Genomic DNA, 12,917 nt, shown 5'->3' on the forward strand with positions numbered 1-12,917 from the left:
AGTTCCTATTTGTCCGTAAATATGTGCCGAGTCATTCGCTAAGTGCCCTTTTTTTTAGTTGCACCTAGTCACATATTACCCATGACCTCCTTGGTTGCACTCTGACCTTATCTGACGGTTACGTCACCCGTGGGTGGAAAGAATGCACGGCTCAATATTTGCCTGATTTCAGGTGCTGAAGGTACGTTTGTGTAACCGGCTGAGACCGCTGTGTTGGTACAGTGGAGGCCCGGAGGAAAACATCCTCGAGCCTAGGTTTGTTGACCTAGATGTGGAGCTTGACCTTTAACCCCCGAGAGCCTCAAAGGGAGGGAGAAAGGAGCTGAACATGCGTTTTGGTTCTGTATTAAACCGAGCCTTTCCTCCTTATCTATATTTGATCTGAGGAGACATGGAGAAGGAGGAGGACAGAGCAGATAACAGCTCTTGTGCTTGTGAGTGGCTCCTGGGTCAGAGTCTGTGATTGTGGCCGATTCCCCCCCTGACCACTGCCCCCTGCTGCAGGGCAGCAGTAGCACAGGAATAATGACATGACTGTTGTATTATGGTCTATATTCAGGGACAAGTCATGTCAAGAAAGGACCTGTGAACTTAAAACAGGAGGGGTGCACTGAGCAGAGACATATGAGGGTGCAACAAAAATAAATAATCGCACTGTTTGTATCAAAACGCAAAGCAATTATTGTTCTTTTTGTTGTTGTACGTTGATCCGTTTAAAAACCGCAACAGCACTTCCCTCCATTTTTCCCTCCGTTCGCCCCGGTGTCGCTGGTTTGTTTGTGCGAGGATCAGACAGCGAGTGCATTTTTTCCCTGGAATGTTGAAAGAGGCATAAAAGGAGGGGAGAGGAGATGGTGGTGGTAGGAGAACGGAGGAAACTAAGAACAAAAGCTGAACTGGTGCCAATAACCCAACCTCGACTGGGAAAGGAGGGAGTGGTGAGCTCCCTATCTGCTTTTTCTCTCGCCGTTTATTTTCTTTTGCTCCTCTATCAGTAGTAGCAAATGTGTCCTCTCTGTATTGTAGGCGAGGATACAATTTTTTGTGTGTGTGTTTTTTTTTTTTCCTGTTGCCCTCCTTTAACCTGAAACAGCAGGTATTCTAGGACAGGTTAAATGAGAAAGCACATGTGTATCAGGTTTCTGTCACCTTATCCCTGTGTGGACTCACATCATCTCCTCTCCAGTGTCATTGCGTGTGCAGATACACACACACACACACACACACACACACACACACACACACACACACACACACACACACACACACACACACACACACACACACACACACACACACACACACACACACACACACACACACACACACACACACACACACACACACACACACACACACACACACACACACACACACACACGAGCTGAAAGGATGGCATATGACAGCGTGTTGCGGGAGATAAATGAGACTGTGTGTGTAGAAGCAAGTGCATTTTCTGGTGTTTTTTCGTCCATGTGCCGTGTTGTTGTGTTACTCAGCATTCATGTGTGCGCGTGTGTTTTTGTGCTTGCGAGCGTGGGCAGCCTGCGTCAGGATGAAAAATGGCTCCTGCGGTCAGCGTGGAAGCACAAAATGAGCATCGCTGCTACTGCTGCTGCTGCTGCTGCTGCTGCTGGGTTTGGGTAGTGAAAAAACGAGAGAGGGAGAGAGCAGATTGAAAAGTGGATAAAGTGAAGGTAGAAGAGGATAATAGCAGGGTTGGGTTGCTAAAAATAGGAGTACATTGCATTAATGCGTATGTATATCTGCACAGACAGACTGTTTATTATCTGGCAGAAACATCCTGACGAAAATCGATTGGCTCACTGTGGCGTAGATTTGCATTTTGTGCTGATTTTTTCTTTTTTTTTTTCTTTTGGAATGATTCTGAAAATGCATGCGTCTACGATATTGCACGCATGAGAGTGTGTGTGTGTGTGTGTGTGTGTGCGCTCGCATTCCTGTGTGTACATGCTTAGAGGCAAGCCTGTGGTTAGGTTACATCTCCCTGCAGCGCAGCAGAACAGTGTCTCGTTGCGTCATACTGAGTCTGTTAATAACAGGCTAAACCACAAAGGCCATCCGCTGGTCTATTTCTCATCTTCCAGAAGTGCCGCGTTAAAGCGACAGTGATGCATTAAGCGAGGGGGAGCGGAACGTCAAAGCTAGTGCGTTTACACTTTTACCGAGGCAATGTAAACCGTAGATACAGTTTGACTTCATAAATGTGATCCCTTGATTGGACAAATGTGGTGTATTTTATATAGTACGACAGTGTTAGGTGTGTTCAGCCCAGCTCGGTGTTAAATACTGTGCAGTTGTGCACCCCCTAACTCCATCCCCCCACCTCTCACAGCATGCAACATCCTTGCCACAGGAATTTAATTGCTCTGTAAACAAGCCCTCTTTTTTTTTTTTTCTTGTTGCACACTGTATGCTCATGCACACCAGATGCATTAAAAGCTCCACTCCTGTCGTGGAAGGACGAGAGCGTCAAATCAGAGCAACAACAAATCACCGGGTTTAATAAGGGTCTGCAAAAAAGAAACTGGATGCAGATGGAGAATATTATCTGTGAAGATGGGCCGAGTGAGGACGCAGCGCAGACAGGAAATGGACTAGTCATAGTTTTATGACCACTTTCATATCATCCATCTCTCAGTCCTTGCTGCTATATAAAGCTCGTCTTGTGATTGTAGCGTGCGTGCAGTAATCAGTTCTCCTCGTTCTCTATTTTCTCTCTCGTCTCTAGACATACGAGCGCCAGTTCAGGATGCCTGAGCAGAAAGAAGGAGGCCTGCTGCAACTACTGGGAGATCACACTCCGCCAAAACACCAGCTCCGCGGCGCCCTCCATCCCGCGCACGCCATCTCACACGCGCAGCACGGCCTCGCGCAACAACAGTTCCAGCACCAACACCAAATCAATCCGCACTGGATCGCGGCGCCGGCGAATTCGGAAGATCGCGATCCAGCCAGGGAACAGTCAGGAGCCAATCGGAGCAATTTGCTCGATCCCAGTCAAGCTTTCTCGCAAACAGCAACACAAAGCCCCTCGCCGCAGAGATCCCTGACTCCAGACCTGCAGTTGCCAGTGGTTACTGATGCCAGTATTCTCAACCTGACCTCTCTCAGCAGGTAAGAAAACCAGTCGACCAAAACTGCTGTAAGAATCAATGTCGCATTCAATTTATTTGGTTTCTTTGAAATACAAAACAACTTTCCTCTCCTTCATTGCCACCCATCCTAACATGTCCTCTGTCTACATCTCTCTAGGGGGAGGGGTTTGCAAGAAGTAAGCGAACAGCTCTTTGGGAACATCAAGAGGAAGTACGGCAGGAAAGACTCCCAGAGGATGCTCTGTAACCCCCACAGTGGTGATTCACCGTGGGGAAAGCAGACAGAGAAAGGATCGGAGAGCCCGACTCATTCAGAGAAGTACAGGCAAGAAGAGGCCGCCGACCGGGTCCATGAAGAGAGAGAGGAAAGGAGGAAAGAGGATAGAGAGCGAGCAATCGCTGGGCGGAAAGGAGATGAAGAGAGCAGGGGGATGCACATGCTGATAGAGGAGGGGAAAGGACGAAAGAGGCGGAGGAGGCCTTCTTTTGACGAGTCGTTTTCTGTACAGGAGCAATCGCAGCAACGGCAAGATTCGGACACTACAGAAAAACACCAGTCTGGGCCGCCGGAACCCAAAGTAGCACATAAGATGGACACTCACAGAAATGACTCTCGTCTCACACGAGAAGCTGATGTCAACGCTGAGAGGATGGAAAAAGCAGAGAGAGCAGATAAAGGCGATAAAAGAGAAAAGGGAGAGAGGGCAGACAGGGCTGAAAGAGGAGACACGGTAACAAGCAGGACTGACTCAGAGTCAGCTTTGAGTGCAAACAGAATGAAAAAGAACCCAGTGGGTCGCCCTAAGATCAGCACAGACGTCCTTAAACACAGAGAATCGACTCACAGTCTAATCAACAAATCAGCAAACCACAGACTCCCGAGCCCAAATCCCAGCCCCAGCCCCAGGAGTAGCATCAGTCCTAGCCCCAGTCCTAAACCCAGATTTAACATCAGTCCTAGCCCCAGTCCTAAATCTAGAATTAACATCAGTCCTAGCCCTAGTCCTAAATCCAGAATTAACATCAGTCCAAGCCCTAGTCCTAAATCCAGACTCAACATTAGCCCTAGTCCTAGCCCTAGACCCAGAATGGCCTTGAGTCCTAATCCCAGCCACAGCACCAGCTCCATAGCCAGTTCCAGACCAACCAAGGCCAAGGACAGGTGGTCCTACCTGAAAGCTAAAAGCCATGCCAGCCTCGCATCACCCCAGAGAGAAATCCGAGGTAGCCCGTCAACCCTTACAGACCCACCGTCAGCCTTCCCCATCACCCCTGCAAGTCCTCTTTACACCAACAGCGACAGCCTGACCGTCCACACGCCCATTAAGAGGAAACGAGGGCGTCCCAAGAAGCAGCCGCTCCTAACAGTGGAGACCATCCACGAGGGCACCTCTACATCTCCGCCCAGCCCACTAGCACAGGATACATCAGCAGGGCTAAACAGCAGGAAGAAGACACATACGCTAAACACATTAGTGCAAATGACATCCACGACCATCAGTGCCAATTCTAACAGTCTGAAACTAAAGCGCGGCCGAGGGCATTCCAGGCCAGTGAATAAGATGAAGCTCGGGAAAATGCAGAGCATCCTGAACGAGATCCTCTCCGGTTCCAGTCAGAACGGCAGTCTGCCTCTGAAGTCGGCCTCTGCCCCCGTCACCTCAGCAATGAGCGCCATGGCATCCACCATCGAGGCGCGGCTGGGAAAACAGATAAATGTCAGCAAAAGAGGAACCATCTATATTGGTAAAAAGCGAGGGAGAAAACCCAGAGCGGAAACTCAAAGCTGCAACCTGAACAAAACCACAAGGGACAAGCCCTCGCTGTCCGTCTCCACAGCCGGTCTATACGAGAGTCCCACAGTGCCTTCCAACACCTTGTCTCCCAGCTCCAGCACTCCATCCTTAAGAGCCAGCCACTCTGATACCACTATGCCCAGTCTGCAGCCCATTTCAGCGATACCCTCGAAGCCACTGAGCAGGGGCTTTCTCTCCGGAGGATGGAAGCTGTCTCCTCCACGCCTCCTCGCAAACTCACCCTCGCACCTGTCAGAGGTGGCGTCGGTGAAGGAGGTGACTCTGTCGCCCATCAGCGAGTCTCACAGCGAGGAAACTATTCCCAGCGACAGCGGGATTGGGACGGACAACAACAGCACCTCAGACCAAACCGAGAAGGGTCCCGCCTCTCGACGCAGGTGCAGTAACCTCTCGCAACACTCTTCTACCTTTTTCGAGGGGGTTTTAGGTACACACTGCTGTATTAATTATATCTTTTATGTTGTGTTCATACAGGTACTCATTTGATCTGTGTGGGTTTGAGGCAGCGGAGGCCGCAGCTCTGGAAGCGTCCAACAGGGGCAGCAGAACGCGCTGTGAACGACAAGTGACTGCAGTTGACAACTTCCTGTCGCAGCAGGAGAAAAAGCAGAAGCATCATCGGCGGAAGAGGAAGTGCCTGCAGAGCCGGGATCATCTCCACTTTCTCTCCGAACTGGAAGAGGTTAGAGGGCCCTGACAAAACATAAGGATGTGTAATGTTTATTCACAAGGGGTTTAATGTGCTTACATTTGTCCTCTCTTCAACCTCCCTCCAGGTTGTGGTAAAGCTCCAGCAGCTGCGAGTGTCTCACAGACGATACGCCTGCTTCCCACAGCACCCGTATCCCTCCATCTTTCGCCTCAACTTCCATCATTACTACCCCCTTAGCTATGATTCCTACTCCTGTGACTCCAGCTCATACCTCCGCAGGAGTGCCGATCTGAAGGCGAAGCGGCGACGCGGTCGTCCAGCCAAAGCCAGCGAGCCAATCACATCGAAGCTGCCTTTTGTTCAAGGATATAGTTATCCGCTGGCAGGGGGAAATTACTATGCAGCACCCTATGCGATGCCTTATGCACCTCCTCTGAGTCTGGGCTACTTTCCCCCTGCTCCCTCGTTTTACCTGCCCCACCACTCTCTAGGACCTGCACCTCCATCTCCCTTCATGAGACCTGCTGTCCCCCCTCCAAAGGCTTTCCACTCCAGTGGACACTCCAAGCTTCAGGCTGGGACCAAGCTTCGCAGTGCCAGTGGCCCCCTCCAGGGGCCGTCTGTAAGAGGAGAGGGTCTCGGCTCCCTGGGCAATGGCAGCACAGGTGGCCTCACAGGGGTTCGCCTCCATAAGAGGAAGCACAAGCACAAACATAAGCACAAAGACGAACCCCTCCTTTCACCGCGAGACCGGCAGGAGTTGGGCGGGCTCTTCAGTGGAGCTAAGACCACTGCGCGTCTCAACATGCTGAGCGACAGGAGGGACTTGTCCAGTCAGGGCTCCTCGAAGCATCTGGAGAAGCAGAGGGGCATCGGCCGAGGCTCAAGCCTGGGCTCCAGCTTGGGGATGTTTGAGTCAGACCAGCTGTCTACACACTCGCTCGCTGACAGCCACTTACACTCCCGTCAGACTGGACAGCCTATAAGCAGCTTCATGAGTAGCTACAGTAGCCAGTCGCAGCGAGCAGAGTCGGCGCCGGATCTCTTTTTGGGGTTGCGGGAGGACGAGTGTGGCGGAAGGAGCAGGAAGACGAGACTCGCCGTGTTTGGAGACCAGGGCTTAATGTCATTCCAAACAGCCAGGCAGGAGCCAGGACAGATGAACCAGTGCTCCAGTCCCTCCATCACTGGTAAGAACCCCTCACATTAGGATTAGCCGTTTGGTTTGTAAATGCTGCTATGTATTTACAAAGGAGTGCGATGCCCTTTAGCCGTGATTAGGCACCGTGACAGCATGAATGGATTTCCCTTTGACAGCAGCAACTTTGATACTTTGATGATGTGTTAGCGCATACTTCAATAAGCACCTGTTGCTTTCTTGTATAAATAGAAACAAGATTGTCTGTAGCTACCAAACGGCGACTGCCAAACAGGACAGCCCATGGCCAAGAGGAAAGGAATTGGGCTTGTAACCAGAGGGGTGCCCGTTCAAATCCAAGAACTGGACAAGGGCTCCCAATCGCACATTCCTACCCTACTGGAGTGTAAAAAAGAATGGGTTAAATGCGGAGGTCAAATTCGCTGCCACTGTGCAAAAATAACTCATTCTAATTCTAATCACCTGTGGACAGATAATTGTATTAAGTTTATTATAAGTAGGAAGTGGTCAGCTAACGTTAACAGCACTTGACCTTATTACAGACCCAAAAGGCAAAGGAGATTACGTTGTAAAACAATGAGAAAACAGGAACAGGAATGTGGTACAAAAGGGAAACTTGTAAAGACTTCACCTTTACTGAACATTGTTCTTTGTTTCAAACGCACAGCTTCATTTTTTTGTCGGATTGTTGCTCGCAAACCCCAGATTCTCTGATGTGGTGGAAATCTGGATGTTAATACTGTCCTAAACTGTGGGCAGTGCAGCCTGCACCAAATTAAATGTCAATGATGGCGATTAATCAGCTGCGATAGGACATTTTACAACCTACTGGCATTGTCGTACCCTCACTGCGATAGTACCAGGTAGCTGCGCTGCCTCCGCCTCTCGCTCATGTGGCGCGGCACATCACTGCTCTGCATGGGGGCTCCACAAGCATTGTTGATGCTAATAGCGAGCCCAGCACAAATTAAGAGTAAATGGATATATTTGCTCTTTTAAAGGACACCTTTGCTGGGAAAACTTGCATATGGGATTTCTTCTGATGATTAATAAACAACTATTTAAAGACCCTGCGCATATGAGAGCTGGGGAGAGTCGAGTGTTATTATCATGCGATGATCGGCTATCAGCTTGCTCATACTTATTGTGGCATGGTAACTAGGTCTACAATAATTATTTGATTCATCAATTATTAATCATATACTAAATTAATTAAACTATTTTGTTTATTAAAACAAGTTTTCCGACAAAGAAATCATTATTCATTTTGGTTTATGGACAAAACAATCATCGTTTCCAGGTTTGCTAAACACCGATCGACATTTTATGGACCGAACAAGCACTCAATTAATCGATAAAATAATCTAAAATAAAGACCAAACTCTACACCATATTGTTTGGACACAAAAGAACCCAATACCTTGTGTTACAAGTCAGGTGTGTGTATAATCCTCACCTGCTGAACTGCTAATAAAGGCAACATTAGCTTAAAAGTGGACATTGAGGGTGGGGGTTAACCAAGAGTCTCTCCAACAAAACTGTGTATTTTGGTCCATTTTGTATTCCGCTGTCTTTGAGCACATCTGGCTGGGGATAGAGAGAACGTAATGCATGGATGGAGACAACTATAATTCACCAATCCCCCCCCACCCACCCCTTCCTCCTCTCCTGCCAATGCCTTTGCCAGAGATATATTATTCACACAGTGTGATTTATTTTCTACAGACATGCCATAAAAGGCCCTTGCCTGTGTTAAAAGAGTTGGCTTGCAGCCAGGGGTTTAATGACTGGGGCCTAGTCCAGTGGCGAAGGAGGAGAAGCCAGGGGCTCAGTTAGAATTCACCCCCCCTCCACCCCCCCCCACCACAACCCCAGGGGATCCAGGAGGGATGACTCATATCCCCACTCTCACACCCCTGCCTTTGCACACTATCCCTCCAGTGTTGTTACACCTCTTCTACCTTCAGTGTCCTTCCCTTTCCCCGTGTGCTGCCTCTGCAGTTTTTGCCCTTGCCTTCCACTCTCTCCCACAATCCGTATGCACGCTTCCTCTTTTGCCCCCCCTTCCCCTTCCCCCCACCATCTTCATCCATTTCTCTTTCTGCGTTTTTTTCTCCGCCTCCCCCTCATTTTCCCCCCATTACCCCCCTATATCCCCCGCCCCTCCTCTAGCATGACTTACTGCCTCACATCACAGCTTTAGCCCAATTAAAACACAGACACACGCGTACACCCGGCGTGCGTGCACGTATGTACATTCGCATCTTAGCACACAGCCGACATAGAAGCCACATTTTGTAATTCATTCCTCAATACAACAACTTGCTTTGTTGTGATTTATTCATGCAGGTGTGTGTGTGTGTGTGTGATATTCATATGCATTCATAGAAATAATAATATAATAATTATGAAGGATGATTTTAGACCTGTCAGGACACCTGGCCTCAGACACTGCAGTGCAGAAGAGAGCATGTATCCGTGTGTTGTAGTCACTTCCTATTCCCCAGAGGAACGGGTCCTCCAGTGCAGCTCAGCCCCTCAACACAGTGCTGAAGGTCACCGGTTTTATGTTCCGTGTATGCAGCTCATAAATTTCCGCTACTTTGTAGTGTGTGTGTGTGTGTGTGTGTGTGTGTGTGTGTGCACGTCTGTTCAGCTCATAAACTACTGCTACTTAGTGCATTCTGCATTAGACTAATTTGACCGTTTGCCCTGAATACTTGAGCAACAATAGCGTAAGGCGTTTCCTTTGAGTTAGAAATGGGAGCGCGGTGCTCCTGGTTCAATAGCAAAACACCTCATCATGGACCTCCTCGCTGTAAAAAAATTAACTTTTCTGTTGGACCCCTTTCATAATTTCCATGTTTTGTGTCTGCAGAGAGTGGTTCCACTTTTTCCACTTTCCACGTCTTACGGCTACAGTTCCATTCAGAGTGATCCGCGGCGTTCTCGAGATCCATGTACTCAATCACACGTTCCATCCCAGTGGATCGCTTTAGTGCACAAACTAGAGATAGACCGTTATGTTTTTTTCAAGGCCGATACCGATTATTAGTCAAGGAGGCCAATAACCGGTATTTGGAGCCATCTTAGATGTCTTATACAGTTAAATGAAAACGTAAACAAATAAATAGCTCCCTAAATTTTTCTACAGTAAATTATCTATACAAATTAAATGTTATTTCATCTTTCACTTATATTTGTTTAAGTTCAAATAAAGACAAAAAAAGTGCAGGGAGTTCCCAGGGTCGGCAGCATCTCTAACTGAAATTTTGAACAAATAAATTGATCTCTTATCGGCCGTTGGATTAAAAAAAGGGCCATTAAGCGCCAGAATGCCGAATATCGGCCCGGCCGATAAGCGCCATAATGCCGATTAGCCTTTGACAAACCTTTGACAGAACAACCGTGTCCCATGAATCGGACTGGAAAGCCTTGACGAGAAAATATTTAGTGGCACCTGAAGCCACTACTGTCTGGCGCGCGGGGGGGGGGGGGGGGGGGAACAGTTCTGTGTACCGTTTAACCAATTCATCCCTGTGTTTGAACATTGCCACACTGTATCAGTAGGATACTGGAGAAAAACAGTATAATGGAGATGGTTCCAGAGGATCCAGGCATTAAGAAAAAGAGACCAAGCATATTTTATGCACACCGCTTGGGGACTGGTGGCTGATTGTGCTTTTCCTCCATTTTGGCTGTGGCTCAGTCTGAGCCCTGGGACCGGTGCCCAGACAGAGAGGAGGGGTGGTGGTGTGGTGGTGTGAGAGGGTCGGTCGGGGGGTTAAGAAATGGCACAGAGATGGGAAACAAAACCAATGACAGAGACGGACCAAGACCAGGAAGGGGTTTCTGAAAAAGAGGAGGAAATTAAACGGTTTGGTGTTCCTAGTTTAATTGAAAATTAGAGAGCAGCACACTGCCTCCCACGAAGAGTTGGGAAAGGGGAAAAGGAGAATGAGAGTGATGAGGAAAGAGGGGGAAACAGAAAGGACAGAACAGCATGGTAAGGGCGCGCTGCCCAGTTCACCAGTGTGGAGGAACAATATGGCTCCAGTTTCCTTTGCTCAGCCGGTCTGAACTGCCAAATTCATTATTTGTGCGTGTTGTGCAACGCGCATGTGAACGTACGCATATGTGTGCGTTTGTGTCCGCGTGCGAGTTTTCTGCGTTTTTTTTGTTGGCAGCCTGCGCTCCAGATGCACAGGGGTTGTTATTGTGCAGCGGCATATTAAATCGTTAAAGGAGACATTTCTGTGGATTTCCTGCTCGCAGAATGGGATCTCCTCCTCTCCCCTCTGCTCTCTTGAAGACAATTACAGGATAAGATCTGTTCTTCTGGCTCAGCTGGGCTTTCAAAGGCTTACATGAATATGTCAAAATTAGCAGGAAGCTCTTGAGGAGAAGAAAAATCTCTCCATGAGCTAAATTGGCACGACATTCCTAGCTTTGCCAAGGTTGCTTATTTTAAACGTTATAATAGGCCTCTTTCACTGCTATTTTTATTTATCTTGTGACGTTTTCTCCTCGCTAACGCTCACTCTCGTCTTCTCCCAGGTGTTCCCAGTAAACGGAGGTACAAGCGTCGCGAGGTGGAACAGATCCAGAAGGACGTCAGGAGAATGCACTCTTTGAACTTTGAGCACGTGCAGAAGATCCTCCGCGCCAAACGCCTCCAGCGACAAGCCAAAACGGGAAATAACATCGTCAAAAGGCGGCCCGGACGGCCCCGGAAACAACCCGTGGAGGAGTCGGAGCCGACCAACAGGAGGGCGGAAGATCAGGTGGACGGTCGGAGTTTGGACATGTTGGCCGGCCGGAGAGGCGACGTGAGGACTCTGGGGATGCCCGTCCTGGAGAGGTGCGACGACATGCCGGGTAGGCAGAGCCTCAGGCCAAACTTGACCCCGGAGCCTCTGGAGTTCTCCAATCACGATTCCATCTCAGCAACAATCGAGACAGTGGTGCACCAAGCGCGGTCGTCTGTGGCTCAGCTGGCCAAAGGCGGGAAACGCAGAGGCCGGGGCCACAGCAGGGACGAACTATGGGCTCCCTCCAGTCAGTAGACCGACGGGAGAGAGAGCGCAGCTCTGTGAGCGGAGCCAGTGCTGCTTCAAAGCCTACGAGATGCAGTGACCTTAATCGTGGGGACTCCTCTGTGCACTTTGACTTTGTTTCTTCTCTTGGATTTTACAGTGGGTGAGTGCAGGAACAGTCAGGAGGGAACGCCTCCCTGCCCGTTTGGCCTCACCCGCCAGAAGATGAGCCTTTCAATGATTCGTTGGACCTTCATTTACAATGGCACTATATGGTACTATTTGATACTCAATCTGATGCTATAAAAGTGTGTGGTACTTATGATAGTGTAGGATATTATGTGATTTCTCCATGTATCGGATACAGTGATGTGTATGGTACTTAATGATACTGTATCTGAATTTGTGGCTTTAGCCATATATTTACCAGCAAAGGGGGAGGGGAATGGTTAATATAAAACTGTGCAGCTCTGTTTATTTTTATTTTGTTTGCCTTTTTTCTGAGGAGCCTTTGTTAAGGACATGGAGTATTACAGCAGTAATTAAGCCACCTTTACGCTATAACCTGCCCCCGGTGTTGTTGCTCCCACCTGAACCCGTACCTGCTGTTCTATCTATGAAGCAGCTCCACACCTCGTGTCCCCCCCCTTGCTTGACACTCACAGTGAGTCTTTAGCCCTCGTCCCTGGTGCCTGCCCGCGCTCACCTCCATCTACTTTTGTCCTCATCTACTCCCAATCATGTTTTGCATCTGCCATTGCTTGTGCTTGTGCCCCCCCACACCCACCCCCGCCCAACAAACCCCCCCCTTGTCTTGTTCATTTACCCCCCGCCCCCGACCTGCTCAGGCCTGTCTGAGCAGGGCGGCGACATAAAAGGCAATAAGGTGGATGAGACTGTCCCAGACTGTACATAGAAAACACAAGTCCACTGTTGCCTGCCTTGTACAATGGAGAACCAGCTCTTAGACATGTACTGGCATACATACAGTATATCAAATAGAAGTGTTGTACCATAGACAATGAAAGTTGTGTATTGTTTTATAACCAAAAACAGATGTGGGCGCGACTCAAGACAAGTTTGTTTTCAGACACAAAAGAACCACATGTATTCGTTCATCATACACTCATTGTT

At 48.9% G+C, this 12,917-nt stretch overlaps 1 protein-coding gene across 1 annotated transcript in view; it reads left to right on the top strand.

Annotated features, from left to right (window-relative positions):
* The window catches only part of setbp1 (SET binding protein 1), a gene marked incomplete at its 5' end in the record, with an annotated part of 28,520 nt that extends 16,608 nt beyond the window's left edge, over positions 1-11,912 (top strand). Inside the window, 5 exons of the mRNA XM_083905404.1 lie at positions 2,753-3,138; positions 3,277-5,313; positions 5,411-5,618; positions 5,713-6,778; positions 11,305-11,912. Of these exons, the coding sequence (XP_083761530.1) occupies positions 2,753-3,138; positions 3,277-5,313; positions 5,411-5,618; positions 5,713-6,778; positions 11,305-11,813 (4,206 nt within the window). The 3' untranslated portion in view covers positions 11,814-11,912. The remainder of the gene's footprint in view (positions 1-2,752; positions 3,139-3,276; positions 5,314-5,410; positions 5,619-5,712; positions 6,779-11,304) is intronic.
* Positions 11,913-12,917: the final 1,005 nt, after the last annotated feature.

This window comes from Microchirus variegatus (genome assembly GCF_963457635.1).
Source record: "Microchirus variegatus genome assembly, chromosome: 18".
Classification (NCBI taxonomy): domain Eukaryota; kingdom Metazoa; phylum Chordata; class Actinopteri; order Pleuronectiformes; family Soleidae; genus Microchirus; species Microchirus variegatus.